This window comes from Diachasmimorpha longicaudata, chromosome 6 (genome assembly GCF_034640455.1).
Source record: "Diachasmimorpha longicaudata isolate KC_UGA_2023 chromosome 6, iyDiaLong2, whole genome shotgun sequence".
Taxonomy (NCBI): Eukaryota; Metazoa; Arthropoda; class Insecta; order Hymenoptera; family Braconidae; genus Diachasmimorpha; species Diachasmimorpha longicaudata.
The window spans coordinates 1,007,472-1,034,290 of NC_087230.1; the positions used below are offsets into that span (position 1 = coordinate 1,007,472).

Consider the following 26,819-nt stretch of genomic DNA (forward strand, 5'->3'; position numbering starts at 1 on the left):
ACCACCTGCGAGAACCGCAGCGTCCATGCCCTTCGCACTGCGAAGCAGCCAGTCCCCCCGAACCCCCACCCACGCGTGGAATTACCCGTCCACCAACCGATTCCGCCCTCCACCACGTGTAACCACCCCTCCACCAGCCGGTTTCGCCCTCCCTCGCGTCTCCCGAAGTCCGGCCCACCCCACCGCGACCCTCCCCTCCCAAACCCCGCAATAGGTAGGTCTCGCGGCCCACCACCTGCCGATCTCGCCCTCCACCACGTGGACCCGCTCCTCCACCACGTGGAACCACCCCTCCACCGGCCGATTTCGCCCTCCCTCGCGACCCAATTCGCGACTCACCCCCCTCCGAAACCCCCCCTGGGCACAGGGGTTCACTCTGCACCCGCAACCCCCCCTTGGTATAATTATTGAGACCCCCCAAAAGGGGGATCCCAATCCTTACACCAAGTTCGACTCAGGGTCCGCGGGGTCGTCACACCCCGTGTGTAAGGGCGGTTTTACCCGCCATGACACCCCCTGCGGGACGCATATATTCACCCCATCTCTTTATTCCCTCTAATTTCTGGAATTATATTCCAGTAAAATACGCAATATTTTTTTCATGCATCAATGTATAACCTTTACCCCAAAACCGTAAGATTTCTCTCAGCACCCGATAATCATCCGTATTATCATTTCTGGGCCCAATTCCATTCATCTTCTCGCTACCCTAATTCACAATTCTAAATAGATTAATGTTTTACAAATTAGTGTAAATTTACAATGAACGAGGGTGTCCCTAGGGAATTTCGAAATTTAAATAATCGTCGTTGGTGCGCCAGCGAGATTGATTGGTAATTTTTCTCGGTATCGATATCGGGCGCCGCCCGACGTCTTTCTTGGTGCCCAAGAGTATGCTCTTCCGGGGGGTGGGGTGTCGGATTATCGGGTCGCAATTGCGGGGCGTGTGTCACCAGTCGCTTGGTGACATTTGACGAACATTGAAGTTTTTATAAATATTTCTGTGGGTGCGTGTCTAAATATTTTTGTGAGTGCGTGTATAAATATTTTTGTGAGGATTTTTCTCTTTCGATTGGTGAAGGATGTCTCAACACGGATTACTAAGCAAGGTGTCCCGATCACCAAATGGGGATGAGCCTATTTCCACCGGCGGTGCTTTTACCGGTAAGTCCCTTTTTTTTTTATTATTAAATTGCATTAAATATTTATAATTTTGGCCGTGGGGTATTTGAGAGAAAAAGAAAAATGTTTTTTTTTTTGTGATAAATTGGCTCGTCTATTTATGGCGTAATAATTTAAATATTTTAATTTGGCTATATCCAAGCCTGGTAGATTTATGATTAACAAAAATTTTTTTTTTGTGAGTTTATTTTCCCCTTTTTTTTTTTCTAGTTATTAATTATTAGGACGGGTCAATTTAACATTAAACGTATTTACGGTGATATATGCTCAATGTTGATTTCCGATTGTGGTTAAAAAGGGGTGGTTCTAATTTTTGGGGGAATTGAGGGGTCCATTTACAATAAGGCTGGAGAACAGGGGACTGCGGGGGGGGGCGCTACGTCATCCACTTCTTTCTTTAAGCGGGAGCGTGGTGAGTAGGGGACCGCGGGAAGGAGGGGGACGGCCTACGTCACCCGCTTCTTCCTTCAAGTGGGAACGTCGTGAGTAGGTGACCGCGGGAAGGAGGGGGACGGCCTACGTCACCCGCTTCTTCCTTCAAGTGGGAGCGTCGCGAGTAGATGACCGCGGGAAGGAGGGGGACGGCCTACGTCACGCGCTTCTTCCTTCAAGTGGGAACGTCGCGAGTAGGGGACCGCGGGAAGGAGGGGGACGGCCCACGTCACCCGCTTCTTCCTCCTTCAGTGGTGCTTCTTGGGGAAGGCTTTATGTCTCGTCAAATTTGGTTTAATTTATTACTCACGATAATTTATTCCCCTTCGTTTTTAATTTATTTTTTGTTTTCTTAGGGATTCGCCCCGAATCGGGGTATGGATCGGGTCGACAGACGGCTCGTCGGTCCCGTCGATTCACGCCCCGGGACTGGATAAGTCGATTATCCATTTGTCCTGATCTCGCCCAGGTGCCGGGCGTCCTCGAGGTTCCGGTCGTCGACGAGGATCCGGACGTCGTCGTGGATCCGGACGTCGTCGTGGATCCGGACGTCGTCTCCCAGAATCCCGACAGTCGTCGGTGATTCCGTCTGACTCAGGTGTTGCTCCATAGTTGGTAAGTTGATCCCCCTTTTTTTTTTTATCATTACCCTCTATGCTGTGTGGAGTGTTTATAATCTGTTTTCTAGGAATCTTTCCTTTTCTTCTCCCTTTTTGTTCTTCGTTGACGTGTGGTCATTCAGTCGTTGTCCGTCTGTCACGTCGTTCGTTTGTGGTTTGTTTTATTGTCATATAATGGTGTTATCCGCTGGTGATCCGATTGTGCGGGTGTTGGAGGACCTTATAGAGACGGTTCCCTTCGTTGGGTCCCTGATTCGTGGTGGTTCGCGATGCTATGATTTCCACGAGTTGTTATTAGAGCCTCTTCCCTCTTGGGCTCCACGGGAAATTTTTGAGTACCGTATAGCTCTTACTCTTCCCGCCATCCGGTCTGGCCAATATTTTGGGTTGGGGTTGGTCGATCTCCTCAATAGCCAGCGAGATTCTAGTGAGATGACGGGCCATCCTTTCTGGATTCCGGGTTTTGAGATTGGGGATTTTGACGTAGTTCTCCCGGTATCTTTGGTAAGTTTTTTTTTCTCTCTCTTTTTTTTATTGTTTAATATATATATTCCCCTTTGTTGTTCAGGAGTCCTTTCCCTGGGAAACCGTGCAAGAGGTTACCGAACTCTGGCTTACCCTGACGGTGGAGGATTACTATCGCGTCCCTCTGTTCTCCCATTCTGCCCCGTGTCTCCTGTTTAACCTTCTCTACGATGCTTGTTGGGATCGTGTGGAGAGTATCCTCAGGATGGGGATTACTCGTGAGGTTCGGCGACAGGATAATCTGCGCCTATGGTTATCGGGTGATTTTTGTCTCCCCCGTCTCTTTATTGAGGGTCCCTGCCCGGTGGTGAGTTATCCTCCCCTTTTCTTTTTTTTTTGCTGATGCCAAATTTGTGGTATATTTTTTTTTTTTTTTTTTTTCAGGCTCCCCGTATGTATCAATACGGGGATGATCCTCTGGAATATCTACGATATTTGTCCGGGGATCCTACTCTCGGGGAGGAGATCGTCGACAAGTACGACTGGTTTGCCTTCTTTGAGCATGTTCGTGGGGATGCCTTTGTATGTGTTTATTTTCCTTTTCTATTTGTCTCTCCTGATCATGATCCTCGTTTTTTGCCAATCTTTTTATACTTTGTTTTTTTTTTCTAGGATCGTCTTCGCGGTGTCTAAGGCTGAAGGAATCCTCTTTTCTCCTGATGCGGCCATCGTACCCGGTTTTACTGCGTCCAGGATCTATATTTTTTTCTTTAATTTTTTTCTAAAAATATTTTAATATATGTTTTTTTTATTTTCTGAAAATTTCATTGTTGTTTTTTTTCTTTCCCCATCCAGCTCGTCTCCAGTTCGGTTTCCGGAGTCAACTGCTGCCAAATTAGATGATGCCCCTTCTTCAATTTTGGTGAGTTATTATTTTATTTTATATCCCCTTTTTTTTTATATATATCGGAAATTTTCGAAAAACGGGTAATATTTCGTCGTTTCGTTTTTTTTTTTCTAATTTCAGTTATCGGGGCGGTTTTCGGTTTCCCTGAGACGCGCTTTCTTTAGTTTGTCGCGGTGTACAATTTTTGATCTTCTTTCCATTTGGATATTCACGTTGTTGTGATCTAAAATTTCCAGAATACGGTATGGTCCTTTCCAATCATCGTCCCTTTTTCCCGTTCTGGGCTCTTTAAAGAGCCAAACATATTCTCCTACTTGAAGCGATATTTCCCTCACTTTTCGGTCATAATATTTTTTTGATCTTTGTTTCGATTTTATGAGGTTTATCCGGGCTTGTTCGCGTACTCTTTTTAGTCCTTCGGTTAATTTTTGGAATAATACGCGATAGGGTTTGCCTCCGATTCCCTCGATCGATCTTGCTGAGGGTACGCGTGGTTTTACTCCGAAAACTAGCTCGTGAGGGGTGAATCCCGTGCTTTCGTGTACGCTCGTATTATACGCAAACATCGCCATATCTATCCATTTATCCCAGTCTCCGCTATCTCCGATTTGGGTTTTTAGAAATTCGGTTAGGACATGGTGACTGCGTTCGAGGGATCCGTTTGATTGGGGGTGGTACGCGGTAGTCAGACAGTGGCGAATTCTAAATAATTTACAAAATTCCGCGGTGATCTGACTTGTAAAATTTGTGCCTCTGTCCGACAAGAGGGCCTGTGGCGCGCCGAATGTACATATTAATCTGCGTGCGAGAGCCCGTGCTACGTCTTCCGCTCGTTCCGTTCTCAATGGCACGGCTAGGGCGTATTTCGTTAGACAATCCTGCATTGTCAATAGGTATGCATATCCCCTGTAGCTCCTGCCGGAGGGCTCATAGATGTCCATAGACACCTTCTCGAACGCGTCGATTGGTGTATCGGTAATGATCATGGGGTGGCGGGCCTTCTCCCTCGTTAGTTTCTTGCGTTGGCAGGTTTGGCAGAGGTTCACGTATTCCCGGACCGTTTGGGACATGTTTTTCCAATAGTATTGGAGTTTCACTCCGTATAGGGTTTTGGTGATACATTTATGTCCTCCTATCTTTGATGTATGTTTTTCTTCAACGATGGAAATGCGATCTTCCGTAGTCGGCACTTCGAGTAATCTTGCGCATAATATTACTTGTATGTTGGTTCCGCGTAATTTTTCCTTTAGGGTCGTTCTGATTGTTCTTCGTGATCGTCCCGATAGGCAATCATAGTCGCGTGCCATTCTTATTATTTCTATATTTTCGGTTGTTATTAGCTCGAGAAATATTTCTAGGGTTCGTTCAATGTTATCCTCGAGGACTTCTGCCTCTGAGTCATCTTTAATGACCAGGCCAAATCCCCATTTGTCGGATTTCCTTATTTTAATTACCTCTCCCGTTTGACACCGTTGTGACGTCAGTTCTTCCGCCTGTATCCATTCCTTTTCGATTAATACCCTAAGGCATGCGTTATCCGGCTCTCCGGATGCTGGGAGAAAAAATGCGAAGTTTTGTTTTTCTTCCGTCACGTGCATTCGAGAGTGTCGGACATTCTCGTTGTCTTCTTCTTCAGAAAGTTGATACTCTGGTGGCTCTTCGTTGTCGACGAAAGGGGGGTCTTCTCCCTCGCTGTTATCAGCGTCCGTCGGCGGCTCCCATGCATCGTAATTTGCGTCATCCAGTGGTTCTCTGTCTTGACTATTGTCGATCTCGTTTCGGTTGTCGAGTGTCGTCTCGTTTCCCTCGTCAGGTGTTGCGTTATCTTCTTGGTAGTTTTGTCGACCCATATCTTCATCTGACGTTGGTATTGGCTCTTGTGTGGGGTCGAATATACTTCCGGGTTCGCTTCCGGGGTTAGAGCTCTCTCTTTCTGTTTCCGGTTCTTCATTTGGCTGAGGAGGTTGCGTGTTTCTTTTTGGGCGTTTTGCAATATTTTCCTCTTCTGTAGATATTTCTTCGAGTGGGATTTTTCGCGGTCGTCCTCTTTTTCTTTTAACTGCTGGTAATTTCGAGGGCCGTTTTCGTATCCCTGGTTTAACAGGAATTTTTCGTGGGCGTCCTCGCTTCCTTTTTGTCGGGCGGTTTTCTTGGGTTTCTATTGGGCGACCGGCGTCTTGGCTTCCGTGTGAAGTCGTTCCAGGACCCTTATTTGGTTCTTCGTTTACTGAGACGACTCGGCATTTTGACACGTGTGTATCGACATTCCCTGTTCTGACTTTAATTACGTCGGGCGAAAGGAGTGCGATAACTTCGTGTGGTCCCACCGTGTGATATGGTGAGAATTTCTTGTGCCATACCATATCACCGACCTTTATGTCGACGTAAGCTGAGACCGCTTCAATCCCGGTCTCGCTTGTGTTCCAGTCTGTCGGGGGGGTATTCACTGCCACAATGTTTTCCCCCCGAGCGATATCTGGTCTATCGCCGCGCATGACCAGTACTTTGTTATCTGACCATATTTCTTCGATCACACATGGTCCTATTCTTTGGCCACTTGGTCTGATAGTGTACCATATCGCGTCCCCGACCTCTACGTTCCAAATTTGCGCGTTCATTCCGGCTATGATTGCGACGGTTTTCTCCTGAGTGACTTCTTCTGTCTCCTCAGGTATCGGGCTTCGTGATAGCGCGTCCGCGTTTAAATTTAACTTTCCCGGTTTATATTTGATTTCATAATCGTATTCTTCTAATTCATTTGCCCAACGACGTAATTGGGCCCCTGGGTCTTTTGTTGACCTCAGCCACACTAGTGGTTGGTGATCGGTTATCAGGGTGAATTTTCTTCCGTATAAATATGATCGGAATTGCCTAATCGCGAATATTATCGCTAGGAGTTCCTTTTTTGTAGTTGTATAGTTTTTTTCTGGTTTTGTCATTACTCGCGAGGCATAGCTTATAGGCAGATCTTCGCCTATCTTGCCTTGGCTGAGGATTGCCCCGACCGCATAATCTGATGCGTCGGTCGTGACGATGAACGGTCGAGAAAAATCTGGGTGTCGTAGTATGGGGTATGACGTTATTTCTCGGGCTATTCCTGTGAATGCATTTTCTTGTTTTTCTCCCCATTCAAAGGGGACCTCTTCTTTTAAGAGTTCCGTTAGGGGGCGTGCTTTTGTCGCAAAATTCTCCATGAATTTCCGATAGTACCCCGCCAATCCGATAAATTCTCTAATTCCCTTCCTATCCTTAGGTTTTCGATATTTTAGGATGGGTTCTATTGTTTTGGGGTTAGGTTTTATTCCCTCGTGGCTGACGCAATGCCCCAAAAAGGTTACCGCTTCCCTTAAAAATTCACATTTAGAGGGCTGCAGGCTCATTTGTGCATCATGGAGTCTGTCCACGAACGATTTATATTTTTCTCTATGATCTTCTAAAGTTTTTCCATAGACGACTATATCATCCGTGTACACAAATAACCCTGCCCCCTGTAGTCCGGATAATACTACGTCCATTGACCTCTGGAAGGCTGGTGGACCGTTCGCAATGCCCATTGGTATTCGGGTATAATGATAGTGTCCTCCCGTGGTTGAGAAGGCTGTTTTGGGGCGACTCTCCGGGGCTAGAGGGATTTGGTGGAATCCGGATACCAAATCGAATGTTGAGAAGTATCTCATGCCCCCTAATTGGTCGAGTATATCCGTGATATTGGGTAGTGGGTATGCGTCCGCGACCATTTTTTCGTTTAGTCGACGAAAATCGACTACCATACGCCACCGTTTCTCTCCGTCGGGGCCTGGTTTTTTCGCAACCATCCACGCTGGCGAGTTATACGGTGAGTCAGAGGGTTCGATGATACCGGCTTTCAGCATGGTATCTATTTCTTCTTTAGATTTGTCTCTGATGTGGAAGGGCAGGCGGAATTGTCGGACTACGATGGGTTCGTCGTCTTTTAGTTTAATTTGATATCCCGGTATTTTGGCTTCTTTTAGTTTTTCGTGATCAAGCTTATATACCCAAGGATTATATTTTATTAAATTTTCTGCTTCTTTCTGCTCTTCCTCATCCAGACCTTCCAGCCGGAGCATTTCCATTATTTTGTTGGTTCTCTCCGACCGGTTTTCCGAACTCTCTGATTCGCTGAATGCTTTAATTTCCGCTTCCGTTGCAATTGACTCTATTTCTTCTAAGTCGACAAATGGAATTTTAACTCGTTCTTCGGTTTCCCGGGTATAGTACGCGTATGAAAAAGCTACACCTTCCCTAGGTTTCACTATCGCATCCCCGAAGTACACCCCTGATTTGATGTCCCTTCGCGGGAGGTAACCGACTTCTGCGTCGAATTTACCTACTCTGACGTAGACTAATTTAATTGTCCTAGGCGGAAGGGAAATTGATTCCGTATTTAAAAACGTGTGTATCCCCTCCCCTATTGTAAGGGTGTCTTCCCCGTAGTCAATTTTGACTGCCCTGCTTTTCAGAAATGGCCTGCCCAGCATTCCATCTTCTGAAAGGGGAAAACTCGAATCGACGACATGGAATTTGTCTTCGATTCCTTCTACGTTCAGAGTTACGTACCCTATCGTTCTCGATTTCCCCGGTGTAACCCCTTTAATAATTATTATTTCTTCACGATTTATCCTTAATTCCGGACTGAGTTTGTCTGATCGTACTAGATTGACATCCGCTCCCGTGTCTACAAAGAATTTCCCCTCCCTTCCCTTCATTCGATCTACCTTTAGATGTACTTGGGTGGGAGGTATGTCCATTACGCGGAAATTTACATGGGCCGTTTTATATATTGTTTTTTACTGCGCTTTTGACTCGCCCATGTCTTCGAGTCCTAGATCGCGCAGCTCTTCTGGACTCGTTTTTAGTTTAAATTTTGGCTGCTACTAGCGACCGCCTCTTGGTCGTTCTTTGGGTCTTCTCTTTTTTCTTCAGTCGCGATTTTATTCGTTGGACGTTGTTTTTTTATTAGGTGAGCGGGGGTTCTACAATCCCGTGCATAGTGCCCCGGTTTGGCACATCTGTAGCAAACGTTATCGTTGGTGTTAGGTTTCGTCACCCGTTTGTCTGACTGTTTTCCCCCTCTGTACTCGGGTTTGTTCTTTTCGTTTCGGACTGCGCGTTTCTGTCCGTCGGATTTTGTGGAGTTTGTGAACCTGATGTTCATCGCTCTCAAATCAGCCTCAATCGCGTCATCATCGATTGATTCGATTCTTCGAATCTTCCCTTGCCCTTGAGACTGTTTTGGTTTTGCATGCAGCCTCCGTAGCTGTTCGAAATCCTCGGTTTCATTTATTTTCGACTCGATCGTGACCGCGAGTCCGACGGCCTCGTCAAAAGATGCTGGAGTCAGGGGAAACATCATACTCTTGATGTCTCTTCTGAGTCCGGCGAGAAAGGCTTCCCTCATATTTAATTTAATACCGTGGATCGTGATCCCGTAATCTGCCGTCGGATCCGTGTCAAGTCGACTTTGAGCTTTTAATTGCAGAGCCCTGAATCGCACGTCGTAATCTGTGACCGATTCTCCGTATTGTTGATACAGGCGCGACATTTTTCCCAGAATTTGATGTAGGTTTTCCCTAGTTCCGAATGATAAGCGAAGCTTTGTGACAAGGTCATCGAGCGAGTTTATGCTTGTTAGCGCGCTTTCTACCGCCAATCTTCCTTTCGGACCGAATTTTGGCAGGCACTGGTGCAGAAAATTTAGCTCATCTCCCGGCCTCAAAAGTCTTCGTGACATATTCAGGCTGGTGATGAATCTCTCTACATCATCCCCTACCTCATATTTCGGCAATGGTCTTATTGCATTCCTCACTCGTTGATCTTCTCCGTAGCCGTGATCTGCCCATGGATTGTATCCCAAGCCCAATCCGTGAGCTTGTGGTGCGTGACCTGAGAAAGCTCCCTGTCCTACATTCCCGTCTTCGAAGGTATTTTGAGGGACCGTATTCGGTCCTCCGAGACCGAAATTGGCCCTTCCAAATCTCGCACTCAATTCCGACATAGGGCTTCCGGGTACCCTTTCCGATCTACCGATTCCATTGCCCCTGTGAAATTGTTGTCCCAACTCTTGTCTCCCGATCGCGTAATTCATTCCTAGCATAGGGCTAAATGGTCCTAATCCCAAATCCGATCGATTATTTCTGTAGGGCGGACCCATCTGTCCCATTTCTGGTCTAATGTTCCCTGGTATTGGGGAACTGAACGCGAAAGGTTGGGGAATACCGACTGATGTTGGTGCGACCGTACTTGCTGTTATTCTCGACTGTAAGGTTGTGAATGTGGTTGTCGTGTTTGCTACGCATGATATTGCCGTCGGGTTACTTGTTGTCGTCTCGCGGTTGACCGGTTCCGTCGGTCCTCCCGTGGTGGTTTCGTTTGACGCGCCGTCCATGTCTATTGTATTTAATTCTGTGTGTGTTAAATATGGTCGCGAGTCTCGGTTCCGTCGGTCGCGTCGTTGGGTCCGACTGGCCAAAGATCGCGGTGTGCGAATAGGAGGAATTTTTAAGCTTGTTCAGTACTTACGCGAGTCCCATGACGATTGTCAGTAGTCCGATATTCATCCTGTTGTCCCGGATCTCGTTTGTTGTCTCTGCTAATGATGATTTTATTTTTCAGGTTTGGCGCTGAGTTGTCTCCGGTACCGCTGTTGGCGAGTTGTCCTGTCCCAAATTTCTCCTGCTGCTCCTGGCTTGGCGTTGGGTTGTTCCTGGTGTTGGTGTCAAGCGTTGTCACTGCTATACTTCCCGTCTCGGCTATCGGTCTGCGTTGTCGGTTTAATTTTCTCTGGTGTTGGTTGGGGTTCTGTGTTTTTATTTATTAATCTCCTTCCTTCGTCGACCGTCGGCTCCGTACGCGTAATTCAGTGTGTTCCCACTTCTAGTGTCACATAATTCTTCTGCACTATCTCCTGATGAGTGCCAAAAACTAGTTGGGCGCCAATGTGACGTTTGGAGTTTGGCTACCCCCTCTTTTGGTGCAATGGATAGCCAAACTGATTCGTATTTTTCCCAGTGTACTCACTAAGGGGTTATATATATATTTCTGGATGCTACTAGCGGTTACTAGTAGCTGGTGTATATATATATCCCCTCTTGGGACTGATGGTGATGGGACACTCCTGTGTCTTGTCCCCTTCTGCTGGGCCGTCGTGCCCCGTCCGGCTAGATCTCGGTGAGCCCTTCGGCTTCACTCTTCTAGGAGGGGTGTCTTGGTGACGGGTTGGGAACAACACTTAATAATCTCACTCGCGGAATGTATTAAATGTATATATATATATTTGATCTTAATGGTATACACTCCTTGCGCGAGTGGGTCGGTATCGCGTTATTAGGTGGTTATGAGTTGGACTTGGAGCGCGGTTACGAGCAGCGGAAGACCCTGTCTGGTCTGCTGCTGGAAGGTATCTGTCTCTCTGCGAGACTCTAAAAATCTCCTCCAAGTCCAAATCGCTGATCTAAGCAGTTCCACGGCTTTTTGCACCAATATTGTCTTGTGTCATCATTGACGCAAGACTCATACAGTCACACAGTATACTGGACGTGCCAAAAGCCCTGAAACTGCTTTATTTGATCCCTGCTGTGGCGTCATTTGGGTGGTGACAATGGTCTAAACATCCGTTGGATTGTTCAGTCCCTTGTCCAAATGGCGTTGCAGGGAGTAAACCGATCCTCCAAACACTGGGGCAGCTGACCACAGCGTCTCCAAGACATCGTGGGACTGCTGACCAATGTCTGGGCATCGATTTTCAAAAAACGACGCATTGGCGGAGGCCAATACGTCACATTGTGTATTTTAATATCATATTGTTTTAAATATTTCAGTTCCCAACAATCATCACAGGGATCACAAAATATTATTATTGAAACTGGACGCCACCCTGATCAGTTAAACACAAGGCATACTATCAATGTTGTGTAAGACTTTATTAATCGAATAGTACCAGACTATTTTAAACTATTGCATCTATTGGATATATGGGTTCTTCACATGTTAAACTACAAGACGGAAGTGAATTAATTATGATTATAATATACATTTCACCTAATAACAAAATGGATCATATCATTTCATTTTTACATGAAAGGTTATTTCCTTATAGTCAAACAGGTTCAACAATTCTTAAAACGAATAAACATAAACTACCATTATTTTTAGCTGCATATTTCAAGGTAAATTTTGCAAGAGCTGAATCAATGCCATTAATGACATTTCTTCAAAAAGAATTTCAATGGCAAATCAATAACGATCCAAAAGAATCTACTACCAAATATAGAACAACAATAGATGCTCTATTTGTGAGATATCTTGATGGTGTTTCATCCAATACTTTTGTAACGTACTTTAGTTATCATCGACCAATCGTCACAGTAATACCGGCAGAGGAAAAATCGAATATAACTATTATTGAAGCCACAGATGAAAATATTTGAATTGTGGCAACTTGATACTAATATCGGATTTTTATATCATGTAAATAAATGTTTGTTAAATAAAGTTACCATTTACTGTAAGAATCTCGTAATACTTCATTTTTTCATTAGGCTATATTTAATTCCTGTAATAATATTATCTTTTATGCATATTACTTGTACACACACGATGTTTCACATCTGCCAGGCGTCCCATGACGGCTCATTTTTTCTTTTGCCCCCTTTTCTGAGTATCATTATTTTCGTTTTTTCCACGCTCACTTCCATTTTATTTTTTCCAGCCCACCGCTCCATAGTCTTCAGCATCCTTGCTAGTTCCTCTCCCTCCTCTGCCACCATTGCCGCGTCAACCGCATATAGTAACGTATATACCTTTTCCCCTTTTCCTCTCTCAATTGCCGTGCCTCCCTCCCCTTTCCTTTCCAGTGCCACGATTAGGTCGTCTATAAATATGTTCGGTCGTGAACATTATATATATAAAATTAAGACGACCTGTTATAGTTCTCAGGTTTTCCTTAATGTGTTGGGGATTACTAAAATCCCTTAAATTTCATTTTGCACTTAGCAGTTACTAACGGTCATAATTTGTTTTATTTTTTGGGTTTCAGGTAGAAATTACCTTACGCCAAAACTCTTCCCTTTCTGAATTTTTACCTTTATTATTCCCTCAATAAAAGACTCAAAATGCTTTTAGTTCCGTCAACAAATCAATAAAATTTTCTCTCCCCTCTCTGTTCGAAAAGACCATTCTCTCCCCTTACTCTCTTAGACTCTAGGGTGATAGTTTTTAAGATAGATTGAGAGTTAGTTACTCGTTAAGACTCCGTCGAGACAAGACCTTTAGACTTGTTCTCTCTTTTTTGTTTTATATACTAATATCCGTTTTTTTTTTGTGATATATGCAGTTTCCTTTAAATTGTAAACTCATCACCATTGTATGAATAAATTAAAATCAGAAAAATAAAATCGCGTTTCGGTTATTTCAAGTTGTCAAAATTTTAATCAAAAAAAAACACTTCCTGCTTTCGGCTCACTATCCGTTTGCAGCAGTTTGGGAGACACCTTGCCGTATCATTGATATACCTGAGACGTACAATCTCAGAGAAGGGTCCGATGATTATCCAATCGTGTGACTAGAATCATTCAGACCATCGCGGCAAGTACCCCGAACATATGTATGGTCCTTCGAGCCGGATAATTAGTTTAAAATAAAAACTAGTGCAGTGCATTCTCTAAAAATCGAAGTCTTGACAAAAAAAAACTCATAAAAAATTGTGCGTTGGAAACAAATGACGCGGATAAAGCAGAATCCTGACGATATCTAACTTCGTGACGAGAAAACCTGAACCCTGGGTCAACGAGGAGCTGTGACGGCGACATCGCATCCACCTACCTCCCTTTGCTGTATCACGGGCCATCAACGGTAAGCTCATTATTATCTGAATCGTCAGTCTATCCTCTTTTTGTCCCTTCAATTCCGTAAATCGACCCCTATCGATCTCGATCAAAATGCCTGAATTAACAGAGCAACAAAAGGCAAAAAGAAGTACTCTAGTTCAAGCACGTGGGCGAATAAAGGCTAGAATCACCAGGTTATCTAATTATTTAACCAATTCTGGTCTATATGCAACTGCCAAACACATTGATGAGCATCTCTTCAAGATTAACGAAGAATTAACAAAACTTCCCTCACTGGAGTTGGAGCTCATGGCTCTAGAACCCGATGGAAACCACGCAGATGAGTCGGAAAACATTATGTTTGATTATGAAGACATGATGGTACTCATCAGAAAATTCAAAGAACCCCACCGCGAAGCTGCGAGTACGAGTAAATTCCCCTATGACGCTCATCCTTCTTCTACTCTCGCTTATCCTGTGGCGACGGATTACCTGTCTTCCCTACCGAAAGCCGAACTCAAGAAATTCGATGGAGCATTAGAAAATTGGCGTCCATACAGAGATTGGTTTTTAGTGACGATTCACAATCGTCACGGGCTCTCCGAATATCAGCAATTTGATCTCTTGAAGCGGACACTCACTGGAGAAGCAGAAAAGATGATTCGTCCATTCCAGACCACCGCTGAAAATTATAAGGTCGCCTGGAAACTACTTGAGTCTACGTACGATAACGAATACATTCTACTCTTCCGTCACTGCGAACTCTTATTAGAAACTCCCACCATGAAGAAAAGCTCTGCTGAAGAGATTAGAAAATTAATTAACCACATTCAAGCTCAAATTTACGCAATGCAGGCAATGGGGGAGAACATTGATGGCTGGAACACTATGCTTTCCTACATTATATTAAGCAAACTAGATAAAGACACAGAAAGAGAATGGAATCGTTCTGAAAAAACACTTAAGGTTCCTAAATACGAGGATATCTTACAATTTTTAAGAGATCAAGCCACCCGTTTGACTTGCGTTAAGACATCACTGGGGAGTCAAACCGTCAGCACGGCCAGCACTTCGCAATCCAGACCAAGAAATGGAGGGTACAAGACGCACGGTCGCAGTAGTGAGAAGGTTCAAGCACTACTGACGTCCACAGAGTCAAAGGTTTGTCCCATTTGCAAAGATCCACATACCATTGAGAAATGTGGAAAATTCCTTGCTCTAACTATATCAGATCGTATTGACATTGCTCGCAAATTACACTTGTGTTTGAATTGCTTCAAAAACAATCACAAGACTCGTGTTTGTAAGGCTGCTACTTGCACCGTGTGTCAAAAAAGACACAATCATTTGGTACATTTGACTGAAGCAGATTTACAACCCAAGATATCATCGGCATGACCAGAACCAATGGTCACCTCGGACTTACCTGCAGTAACCGCACTCGTCGCCTCTATGCCGCACAGGGAAGCCATCGTTACTGCAGTTATAAACGTATTAGACAACACCAAAAAATCCATTCGTTGTCGGACAATTCTGGATACTGGGTCAAGCTCTAATTTTATGACTGAGAGTATGGCAAGGAAATTAAAATTACCGTCAGAAAAACTAGAAATTTCCATAGAAGCCATGACCAACTCCCAATCTTCAACAAATCACGTAGTAACAGCGACAATAAATTCTAGAGTGAATGGCTATTCCAAATCACTCAATTTTCTCACTGTTCCTAAAATTGGTAATTTGTTCCCTCTTCAACCTATTAATCGCAATGATCTGAACATTCCGAAGCATCTCCACTTGGCAGATCCCACTTTTGATCAACCTGCGCCAGTGGATATGCTGTTGAGCGTCGGCACTACACTCGCACTTATCTGTCAAGGACAAATTAAATTGAACGGTCCGAATGATCCTGACATAATTTTGGAAGAGACTCGTCTGGGATGGATAATCGGCGGAAGTACTCTCTCCAACGGCCCTCCACATAAAAAATTTCCTATAACCTCATACGTCACTACAGTCGAAAAAGAGCTAAAAAACTTTTGGGAAATGGACGACATTCACATGGCAAAACATTGGTCAAAAGAAGAACACGCTTGTGAAGCCCACTTCCAACAACATGTAACTCGAGATGCAACTGGGCGCTATGTGGTCGCTTTACCTTTCAACGGAAAGGAAGATCAATTGGGAAATTCTAAGGAACTAGCCAGGAATCGCTTCAAGGCCCTGTTACGAAGGTTTAAACGTAATCCAGAATTGGAAAAACAATATTCAGCTGTTTTGGAAGAATATATCAACCTAGGGCATATGTCACCAGCTGAAGCCGAACCCCAAGAAGAAAAAGGCTTCTACCTGCCTCATCACGCCGTCATAAAGGCCACCAGCCTCACGACAAAGGTAAGGGTGGTATTCGATGGGTCAGCCAAGGAGGAGAACCATCTTTCTCTCAATGAAACCTTGATGACTGGGCCCACTATTCAAGAGGACATTTTTTCCCTCTTGACTCGTTTTCTCACTCACCAATACGTTTTAACTGGAGACATAGAAAAAATGTATCGCCAGTTTTGGGTCCGAGATGAGGACCGCAAATACCAGAGAATTTGGTGGTATGATAAAAACGGTGAAGAAAGACTATTCCACTTGAACACTGTCACCTTTGGATTATCTGCAGCCCCATATCTAGCCATTCGTTGTTTGCATCAATTAGCGGATGACGAAGGCCATCATTTTCCAGAAGCTGCCAAAATCATCAAGCGAGATCTATATGTTGATCATCTTTTGACAGGCACCAATTCATTCGAGGAAGCGTTGAAATTACGTGATGAAATATCCGCGTTGCTGAAAAAAGGTCAACTCAATCTACGACAATGGGCCTCTAATGATACAAGACTTCTGGAAGGACTACCAGAGGGGAGTGTGAATTTACAGCTCAACACTTCCACTGATTCCACGATTAAAACATTAGGCCTCCATTGGGACTCATCTCAAGATGCAATTGTATACAGGGTGTCCCAGAATTGCACGTCCAAACTTTAAACTTAAGTTGGGGGTGAAATTCTGGATCGACAAGTCCTTAGCGACTTTTTGATCAGATGCACCCTCTTCAAGTTATTGAGGGTTGAAGTTGGATGAATCAGGGGCGTGGAATACCCAGTCGCACGTCGGTGAGAAAAACATGCGAGTGTAGTGGTGTCCCCACCATACCGTACTACTCCCCTGCGGCGGCAGAAAGAAACGACTGGCGGCGGCGGGTAAGAGGAAGGGGAGGGAAATAAAAAAAATCGAAATACTAAAAGATTAATAATGCTTTAATATTATAAAATTTTATAAAATTAAATTGATACAAATTATAAAATGTTTTTTGGTGAATAAATTTTGCAATCGTATGATTTCTTCTTTCGATGAACACAACCATGGACAATAGAACCTCAGCAAAACGTTAAGATTCGTTTTCTTTACTTGATATTGTTTATGTATTTTTCTAAAGAATAATTTTTTTTTAATTAAGTCTATTTCTGTTTTTCGCTGGGGGGGGGGGGGCGAAGCCTCCGGCTCGCCTCGACTGCGACTTGTCACGCCTCGTGCTGCAAACTTCACACTTCTCACAATCCTCCACCTATCGTCCTCATGTCATAATCTACTATTATGTAGCGGGCGGGTGTTCATTTTTTTTATTTCCCTCCCCTTCCTCTTACCCGCCGCCGCCAGTCATCTCTTTCTGCCGCCACAAGGGAGTAGTACGGTATGGTGGGGACACCACTACACTCGCATGTTTTTCTCACCGACGTGCGACTGGGTATTCCACGCCCCTGATTCATCCAACTTCAACCCTCAATAACTCGAAGAGGGTGCATCTGAACAAAAAGTCGCTAAGGACTTGTCGATCCAGAATTTCACCCCCAACTTAAGTTTAAAGTTTGGACGTGCAATTCTGGGACACCCTGTATACAGTAAAGCCGATTTCTTTAAGGTCAAAGGTGACCAAACGAACAATGCTTTCAGAGGTCTCAAAAATCTTTGATCCTCTCGGATTCCTTGGTCCAGTGATAATTAAAGGACGAATGATATTGCACGTCTTATGGATCGAAAAGTTGGGATGGGATGATTCCATTCCCTTAAGCATATTGACTGAATGGAAAGATTATGCTCATCAATTGACTGAATTGAATAATTTATCATTTCATCGAAAGGTAATCATTCCTGAAGCCCAGGAAATTCAGATTCATGGTTTCTGCGATGCAAGCATGAAGGGTTATGGTGCTTGCATAGACTTAAGATCCATTGACATCCAAGGAAATATCCAGACACGTCTCCTGTGCTCCAAGGCTCGTGTTGCACCCATAAATTCACCATCCTTACCCCGTTTAGAATTATGCGCAGCATTACTTTTGGCAGATTTATACGTGGCAGTAAAAAAAGCCATCAATCATCAAATCAGTCGCATTATACTGTGGTCTGACTCGACAATCACACTTCATTGGATCAACACTTCTCCCCATAAACTTCTAGTGTTTGTTGCAAATCGAGTCGCTGGTATTCAAGAAAAAACAAAGGATGCAGAGTGGAGACACGTGCGGACGCAAGATAATCCAGCAGATCATATTTCACGAGGCTTATTTCCTCAGGAATTTATGCAAGATTCCAATTGGAAAAGTGGTCCAACATGGCTCTCTGAAGACGGAAATAATTGGCCGATTAGTGAATTAACAGTTTTACCTGAAGTCCCTGAAATGCGAAAGGCTCAATGTCTTCTCACAATCCCCCAGAATAAAACAGAAGACAAAAAATCTAAGAAAGAAGCGGAAACGTCCTACATTTGCAGATTTTCTTCAATCAAATTTTTAAGAAAATTATTTGCTCTGGGATTAAGATTTAAAAATAAATTAAAAGGTCCACTTTCCGTCGACGAATTGAAGGCTGCCAATGATCGTATCATTCGAAGTACACAAGAGTCTGCTTTTTCGGGAGAAATCAAGGAGCTAAATAAAACGGGACTACTTTCTCGTAATCACCGACTGAGAATCCTCAACCCTTTCTTACATGAGAATGGATTTATACGTGTCGGAGGACGTTTAAAAAATGCTTCGATTCCTTATGATCAAAAACATCCGGTTTTAATTCCCAAAGGTCATCATATCAGCACTCTACTCATAAGGGAGGAACATGCTTCAAATCATCACGCTGGAGCCCAATCGACACTATACGCTCTTCGCAGAAAATACTGGTTGGTAGACGGACGTCAACAAGTACGAAAGGTCATTAATAACTGTACTATCTGCATCAAGGCAAACCCTCCTAAGTCAGATTACATCATGGGTAATATTCCAAGAATCAGAGTGACAGAGGCTAAACCCTTTCGCAACGTTGAAGTTGATTATTGCGGACCTTTTTATGTTAAGGAGAAAAAACATCGCAATAGGAATCGAGTAAAGGTATGGGTCGCTGTTTTTGTGTGCTTAGTCGTCAAGGCAGTACATTTGGAGGTAGTCACTGACCTGACCACTGAAGGATTTATTGCTGCTCTGAAAAGATTCATCGCTCGACGTGGCAAACCCAACTGCATTCATTCAGATAATGGTACTAATTTCGTTGGAGCCCATAATGATATAAAAGAGTTATATTCATTTCTACAGACAACAGATCACAACGACAAAATTCATGCCCATCTTACTGATAAGGGAATCACCTGGCGTTTCACTCCTCCCCTTTCTCCTCACTTTGGAGGACTTTGGGAGGCTGGTGTAAAATCCTTCAAGCATCATTTGAAGAGAATTTGTGATGATTTAGTGACCCTTGAGCAATTTAATACGTTAGTGATCGAGATCGAGGCAATATTGAACTCCCGTCCCCTTACTCCTATTTCCACCGATCCTAATGATTTAATAGCCTTAACCCCCGGCAATTTCCTTACTGGCGATTCTCTAATGAGTTTACCAGAACCTGATGTCAAGGATGTACCACCCAACCGCTTATCTACATGGGAATTCATCCAGAAGAAACAGCAGGAGTTCTGGCAACGGTGGCACAAGGAATATATTAATGAGCAAAATATCAGACACAAATGGGACCAAGGGAGTCACAACATCAAGGAAGGCTCACTAGTGATCATCCGTGAAGACAATTTACCCCCCCCGACAATGGTGTCTGGGTCGAGTTATTAAGGTGTATCCAGGCACTGATGGAATCATTCGAGTCGTAAGAGTGAAAACCGAAAAGGGTGAATATGATAGAAATATCAAAAAACTTTCACCACTTCTTTGCGATCATCTTGAAGGGCCATCAAAGGACTGAGATTATGTGAAGGTTCTTTTTTTTTTTACAGACTCTAAGTGATTAATTCTGTGTGTTAAAGATAGACATTTAGGTGAACTTCATATTTGTTTTGTATTGTCACGTGATGCATATTTTACTATTAATAATTATAACCTAGTTTAATTTCTTGGTCAATGTTTCGATCAATTATGAATTTCTCGAAAAGGGGAGCATGTTCGGTCGTGAACATTATATATATAAAATTCAGACGACCTTTTATAGTTCTCAGGTTTTCCTTAATGTGTTGGGGATTACTAAAATCCCTTAAATTTCATTTTGCACTTAGCAGTTACTAACGGTCATAATTTGTTTTATTTTTTGGGTTTCAGGTAGAAATTACCTTATGCCAAAACTCTTCCCTTTCTGAATTTTTACCTTTATTATTCCCTCAATAAAAGACTCAAAATGCTTTTAGTTCCGTCAACAAATCAATAAAATTTTCTCTCCCCTCTCTGTTCGAAAAGACCATTCTCTCCCCTTACTCTCTTATACTCTAGGGTGATAGTTTTTAAGATAGATTGAGAGTTAGTTACTCGTTAAGACTCCGTCGAGACAAGACCTTTAGACTTGTTCTCTCTTTTTTGTTTTATATACTAATATCCGTTTTTTTTTTGTGATATATGCAGTTTCCTTTAAATTGTAAACTCATCACCATTGTATGAATAAATTAAAATCAGAAAAATAAAATCGCGTTTCGGTTATTTCAAGTTGTCAAAATTTTAATAAAAAAAAACACTTCCTGCTTTCGGCTCACTATCCGTTTGCAGCAGTTTGGGAGACACCTTGCCGTATCATTGATATACCTGAGACGTACAATCTCAGAGAAGGGTCCAATGATTATCCAATCGTGTGACTAGAATCATTCAGACCATCGCGGCAAGTACCCCGAACAAAATATATTAAATAATACCGGGCTCAGTGGGCATCCTTGCCTTACCCCCTTCCTGTTATAACCTTGTTCCGTGTCTCTTCGTATATCTTTTTTGTCATTCTCAGGAATTTCCCTTTTATTCCCATTTTCGCCATATTCTCCCACAATTTCGTCCTATCCACTTTATCGAATGCCGCCTTGAAATCTACGAATGCCACATATAGTTTCCCCTTTTTTCTCTTCAGCCTGCTTCCTCTTATTTCATCTAGCACGAATACCTGTTCCATTGTGCTTCTGTTTGCTCTAAATCCTGCCTGTGCCTCTGACAGCTTCCCCATCTCCTCTAACCACCTTCCTAATCTTTGTGCCATTATCTCCGCCATTATTTTGTATCCAATGTCTGGCAGTGATACTCCCCGATAGTTCGCCGCATCGTCTTCCTCTCCTGTTTTGTGGATTGGGAAAATTGTCGCTGCTCTCCATCTGTCTATCATTTGCTCCCTTGTCCACAGTTCCTTGATTGTCCATATTGTTTCTTTTTTCCCGTCCTCCGACAGGTTCTTCGAGAACTCCGGCGTTATTCCGTCCTCCCCTGCCGCTTTCCCCCTCTTCGGCCTGTTAATTTCCTTTCTTATTTCCTCCTCCGATATTTCTTTATCCAACTCCTCCTCCTCCTCTCCCGCATTTTCTTCCTCTGCCCGTTCTGCTCCTGCACACTCTTCTTTCTTTTTTTCTCTGTCCCCTTCCTCCCCGGATTGCTTTTACTCCCCCCTCGCCTGTTCTCCTTCCTCTTCTTCTGTCCCCTGTTCTGCTTCCAGTAGTTCCTTCAAATGTCTCAACTATTCCTCCTCCGTTATGTTGTTTGTTGTCTTTTTTGTCGATTGTCTAAACCAATTCATCGCCTTCCACCAATCCGCCATCGTCTTACTTTCCATCCCTTACCTCCCTTCGCTCCCCCTCTATCCACTCCCTAGACAGCCTTCCTCTTACTTCCTTTAGTTTCTTTTTTGCCTGGTTATATTCCCACTTGTTCTTCCAGTTTCTTTCCTTTCTGTATCTTCTTAATTTCTTAAACATTGTTCTTCTCTCCTCCGTGTACTCCCCATTATCCCACGGCGCTCTCTCTCTGCCTGCTCCTCCCGTTGTCCTTCCCGTTTTTATTGCTGCTCCTATCGTGCTTTCGACTAGACTCTCCCATCTGCCTCTCACCTCTTCCTCCGCCCACCCCTCTTCTTCCTTCCATTCTTCTTGCCATTTCTTTATGAACTCCTCCCTTCTTGCCTCTTTCCATTTGAGTCTTTTTTCTACCTTCCTTCTCTCTCCCCCTCCTTTGCTCCTTTGCCCCCATTCCACTTTGAAATTTATTGGTAAGTGATCCGAGCCCTCCTGTTCCCCTATCACTATTTCCCTGAACCATTCAGGGCTCTCCCCTCCTTCCAGTTTTACCATTACGTAGTCTAGCATACGTCCCAGCCCCGCTCCTTCCCCTATGAACGTGATTGCCCCCTCCTCGTCTCCTTTGCCTCTCCCATTCTGTATTAATAATGCCTGTTCCTCACACCAGCTTATTAACCTTTTCCCCTCATTCCTTGTCGTCTTGTCCTGCGATCTTCTTTCTTTGAACTCGCCTATTTGTTCCATTCCTCCTTCTGCCACTCCCTGCATTTCTCCAATCCTTGCGTTAAAATCTCCCATTATAATTATCCTTTCCTGTTCCTCTTCCCTTTCCTCTAATACTTCCCCCAGCCTCCTCAGCACTTTGTTTACATTTTTCCTATTATTATTATATATGCTTATTATCGCATATCGCCTATCCGTCTTTCTTTCCCTTATTTTCAGCCTTAGCCCATATTCCCACTCTTTTACTTTCCATTCTGCCTCTAGTGATTTCCTCACCCCCATCAGGTGTCCTCCGCTTGCCTTTCCTCGTGCTTTCTCCCTTACCGCTCCTTTCCCGAACCACTAAAAATCTCTATTCAACCTCTCTATTATTTTCTCCATTCCCTTCTCCACTTGATGCGTCTTCTGAAATGCAACTACGTCCATTTCTCTCCACCATTCCTCGTTCTTCCCTATATTCCCCATATTTTCTACGTTCCAGTGTGTAATTTTGAGTACTTCGGGAATCTCCCTCCTGTCCCTAGCCCATTTTTTAAAAGGGTTTTCCCTCCCTCTCTCTTCCTCTTTCCTCTCTCTGCCTTAGTTCCCCCTCTCTCTCATCTCATTCTAGCCACGAGCCGTCCACACATATACTATTATATGCCGTCCAGGCCGGCCAGTTTCTCTCCCTCCATTTCCCCGCCTGCTCCTCCAGCCATCCTTTCACCTTCCGCCGCCTTTCCGTCAGATCATCTGTAATATATACCTCCCACCCCTTTTCTGTCAGTCCTCTTCTCTCTCTCATTATTGCCTTTTTGTCCTCCAACTCGTCCAATCTCACCAGCCACCCCTCCTCTTCCATCCTGCTCATTTTCTCTATTCTGGCTTCCACCCCCACTTCCTTCCTGAAAAATTTTTCCAGCTCCTCCTTTTTTCTCCTTGTTACTAATGTTAATCCCTTTATCTTTATATTTTTTCTTCTTCCTCTCCTTTCTTCTAATTCTTCCTTTCATTCCGCTTCTGTCAGTGCTGCCGGCGCTGTCCCTATTTTCCTTCCTGTATATCTGCTCTCGTTCTCCTCCCCCTCCCCCCTCCTTTCTTTCGTAGTCATTTCTCCCCCTCTTTTCTTTCTTCATCCTTTCCTTCCTGGTGCGCTCCCTCTCTCCTCCTTATCTTCCCTCCCGTCCCCCTTTCCGCCTCTTCTCCCCTCTTCCTCCTTCTCCCTCCTCTCTCCCTGAGGCCATCCTCCTTTCTCCTCTTTCTGCTGTTCCTCCTTATCCTTCGTCCCCTGCCCCTCCTCCCTCCCTCTGTTACCACTGTTCGTTGTCCCCCCTCGCCCCCCTTTTTCCCTCGCGGCTTCTTCCCTTTCGTCCCTTTCTGTCATTTCTTCCTTTCGTCTTTCTCTTCTCCTTCTTTCCTCCTCTTTCCTCTCCTTCTCTCTTTCCTCCCTTTCACGCTCTCTTTTCCTCCGGTATTCTACCTCTTCTCGTAACTTCTCTCTCTGCTCCTCCCTCTTTTCCAGTATGTATTCCATTGCTTCTAACTTTTTTTTCATTTCTCTATTTTCTCTCCTCTCCCTTTCCCCGATTTCACATTTGCATTTTTTCTCTCCACTTTCCCTCATTTCCCTTATTATTGCCTCCACGTCCCTCATTCTTTCCTCCTTCTTTTCCTCCAGTCCTTCTGTTTTCTCCGCTTCTCTCCCCTTTGTTGTTTCATTTTCCCTCCCTGGTTCGTCATCCCGTATCTTCCTCTTGTTATTTTCTCTTTCTGTCACTTTTATTCCTTTCGTCTCCTCTTTTTCCCTCCCTGTTCCCTCATCTTTACTTATCCCCTCCTCTTTGACCCCTTCTGTCACTTCCCACCCTTTCTGTATGCTTCGATTCCCTTCTTATCTCTGCTCTATCTTCTTACCTTCTGCTTGTGTCGTTTCTTCCTTATCTTCTGTTCCTTCTCTCCTTTGCTCCGCTTTCTTCGTTACCGATGCACTTTTCTTTACCGACTCCTCCGGCTCACCTCTTCCCTTTCCTTGTGGCGTTCTCTCCAGTCGATTGTTCGTCCTGAACCCCTCTTCCACCCCCCTCCCGATCGTCCTTTATTTCCCTCTGTTCATTTCCCTTTTGTTCACTTTCACTTTTTTCCACCTTGTTTGCCTCCTCCGTTTCCGTGCCCATCCAATATTTTTCCAGCCCTTCGTCACTCTTCCCCACTTGCTTTTCCCTTGTTTTTTTCTCTCCTTTCCTTGGCCTTCCCCTCCTTTTCATCCTGTCTCCTGTTCTCTCTTCCATCTCTCTCTCCATCCTTTCCTTCCCGGTCCCTGCCTCTCTCTCTCTGTTCCTTCTCGACGACTTCCCCTTCCCCCACTTTCGTCCCTGTCCCAACGGTTTTTTCAGCCCTCCCCCTTCCCGGTCCCTCACGCTTTTTCTTCTTTTTGCCCCCCTCTCACTTACTTCACCGCGTTTTTTTATCTTCTCACCTGTCGTCCCCACTCTCACTTCCTTTTCCACCCACTTTTCACCTTTTTTTTCTCTTTTTTTTCGTACTAGTTTGCTTTTTTCTTCCGCACTACTCGTTCACACGTCTGATCGCTCGCGCACCTCCTAGCGGTCTCAACTGAGTTTTTATGTTTCATCTTAATCACTATTTTACTTAAGGCAGACCATCCTCGCGCTATCTCACTGGGAATACAAAAAACGGCCCAACATTCGTTGCAAGGGATTTAGGAAAACCCAGAAAACCTATCCAGACCGTCCATCTCTTATCACACTATTAAACAAACAGTTATAATGCTGCAACGTCGTTATCCTAGACCCATTCCTGTTCTGAACTCCAGGAATTTCACAGCTGACAATGGTTTCGTCAGTACATCTGCCAGTTGATGACCTGTAGCAATGAATTTCAATTTTATTACATTTTTCTCTACTTGTTCCCTAGAAACATGATATTTAATATCAATGTGTTTAGATCGTTTATAATTAGTGGGATTGTTTGCAATACAGATACAAACAGTATTGTCTTTATAAGTTATAATAGGCTCCGATACAAGTATATTAATACTATTTGCTTACAATTTTAGCCACAAGGCTTCCATTACAGCTCGGCCTCTGTAGATGAACCAGCCACCGAGGCTTGATGCTTGGTGTTCCGGCAGATCGTGCATCGTTCAAATAATTTAAACAAATAACCTGTCGTACTTGTCCTATCAGTGCCATTGCTACCACCCCAATCTGAATCAACATATCCATTCAAAAGGTCAACGTAATCATTTTTAACATAATTCAATTTAAGAGGTTACTCTCATGTGATCACTTCGAAAAATCGATTTTTTTTTAATATTTTGACAGTAAAACCTATTGAACACATGCTGTGAAAAATTCAGACCGAAATTCATAGTATTTGATAAGTTACAGCTCATAGTCGCCGACGTGTCGTAAGCGATTGTCTATCAGGCTTTAACCTTTAAACGCGTTTTTCTCGAATCATCATTTTCTGAAACGGTCATGGTCCTACAAGAAAAAGTATTCAACCGATTGCTTTAAAATTTACATATGTTTTTCTACTCCTTTATAGTTATCGTCCCTACCAGAAATTTTTATTTTCGAAAATATTTTCATATTTTTTTTAAACGATTTTTAGCGAAAAAGAATAAGATTTTCGTAATTTTTTTTTTCCAGTTCGATATATTTTTTTTTTCAATGAAATTGATTATATTTGGAAGGGACGATAGCCGCAGATCTACTGAATAATAATCCATTCGATTTTTTTAATCTCAGACAACATGAACAGCCGCTATCACCTTGACCAGTGAACTACCTTTTTTTGTTGGGGACTGCTTTGACTTTAAAAAAATATATGTTACAAATGTAAAATACGAAAAAAAAAATTTTTTTCGTACATTTCAAAATACAAATAAAGTATCCACCAGTAAAAGATCCGTGATCATCGCTTAGCTTTCTACTTCGTTTTATGTTTCTACACTGATCTCCCTGTCGCAGGAACCAACTGTGGTTCGAGAGCAGAACGCACCATTTCCTGAACCCTGTCATTTGGAGCAGATGATACGTCAATGGGCTGTGAATAATATTGGATCCATAAAGTTGAAAGCTGTAACTCAAATGTTACAAATATGGAGGAGTGTGGGCTTTACCGATCTACCACAGACTGCTCACAAGTTGCTGGGCTTCAAACATAAATTAAAAACGAAAAATCTACTCACTCACAAAAATGAAATTGGTGATTATGTTTACCTTGGCATTGAGAATGGCCTGCAGAAACAAATTGTTCCAGATATATACTGTAACGTCTTATTTTGATTCGACCGTTAGACGGTGAAATTATGTCGTCCAGGGCGAGACGAGAGTTATCCGTTTATGTTCTTTTGTTTTGATTATTTTGGACTGTTTGTTTTTTTTATTATTTCGTCGAGCCCTCCCGTCTCCGTCCACCGTTGGAGAGGAGTTGGTGGCTATGGAGACCTGTTGGAGGATGTAGACCGGGCTGAAGGCGCGAGCAGCTGGAAACGCAGTTTTGAATTGTCGAGTAGTTGCCGCGCTCCTGTTCTGGGGCAGCCGTTGGGAGGATGTGGCTAGCTG

General features: G+C 43.7%; 5 protein-coding genes across 8 annotated transcripts; 3 read left to right on the plus strand and 2 right to left on the minus strand.

Annotated features, from left to right (window-relative positions):
* The first annotated feature begins 374 nt into the window (after positions 1 to 374).
* LOC135163218 (uncharacterized) lies at positions 375 to 12,235 on the plus strand. 4 transcript variants are annotated; one of them, XR_010299088.1, is made up of 4 exons: positions 375 to 1,164; positions 1,971 to 2,229; positions 2,303 to 2,738; positions 2,803 to 2,921. XR_010299088.1 is itself a non-coding variant. In XM_064122458.1 (3 exons), the coding sequence occupies exons 1-2, from the start codon at positions 1,083 to 1,085 to the stop codon at positions 2,195 to 2,197; spliced, it is 309 nt and encodes a 102-aa protein (XP_063978528.1). In that variant the 5' UTR covers positions 375 to 1,082; the 3' UTR covers positions 2,198 to 2,229; positions 11,445 to 12,235. The 4 variants fall into 4 exon arrangements, 2 of the variants coding, with proteins under 2 accessions (XP_063978528.1, XP_063978529.1); XR_010299087.1 differs by having other exon boundaries at positions 1,971 to 2,738; XM_064122458.1 differs by lacking the exons at positions 2,303 to 2,738; positions 2,803 to 2,921 and adding an exon at positions 11,445 to 12,235.
* Positions 2,925 to 3,495, plus strand: LOC135163453 (uncharacterized). The gene is made up of 3 exons (XM_064122903.1): positions 2,925 to 3,066; positions 3,144 to 3,281; positions 3,372 to 3,495. The coding sequence occupies exons 1-3, from the start codon at positions 2,930 to 2,932 to the stop codon at positions 3,493 to 3,495; spliced, it is 399 nt and encodes a 132-aa protein (XP_063978973.1). The 5' UTR covers positions 2,925 to 2,929.
* A 2,623-nt stretch (positions 12,236 to 14,858) lies between the features above and the next one.
* On the plus strand, positions 14,859 to 19,606 carry LOC135163938 (uncharacterized). Its single transcript, XM_064123844.1, has 4 exons — positions 14,859 to 16,442; positions 16,633 to 16,696; positions 17,291 to 17,395; positions 17,448 to 19,606. Exons 1-4 carry the CDS (start codon positions 14,859 to 14,861, stop codon positions 19,604 to 19,606), a joined length of 3,912 nt encoding a protein of 1,303 aa, XP_063979914.1.
* LOC135163939 (uncharacterized) lies at positions 19,603 to 22,713 on the minus strand. Its single transcript, XM_064123845.1, has 9 exons — positions 22,610 to 22,713; positions 21,557 to 22,402; positions 21,394 to 21,452; positions 20,712 to 21,337; positions 20,512 to 20,610; positions 20,098 to 20,120; positions 19,872 to 20,011; positions 19,696 to 19,751; positions 19,603 to 19,620 (listed from the first exon to the last, which is right to left on the minus strand). The coding sequence occupies exons 1-9, from the start codon at positions 22,711 to 22,713 to the stop codon at positions 19,603 to 19,605; spliced, it is 1,971 nt and encodes a 656-aa protein (XP_063979915.1).
* A 646-nt stretch (positions 22,714 to 23,359) lies between these two features.
* Positions 23,360 to 24,527, minus strand: LOC135163940 (uncharacterized). Its single transcript, XM_064123846.1, has 3 exons — positions 24,244 to 24,527; positions 24,142 to 24,199; positions 23,360 to 24,097 (listed from the first exon to the last, which is right to left on the minus strand). Exons 1-3 carry the CDS (start codon positions 24,525 to 24,527, stop codon positions 23,360 to 23,362), a joined length of 1,080 nt encoding a protein of 359 aa, XP_063979916.1.
* Between the last annotated feature and the right edge of the window lie 2,292 nt (positions 24,528 to 26,819).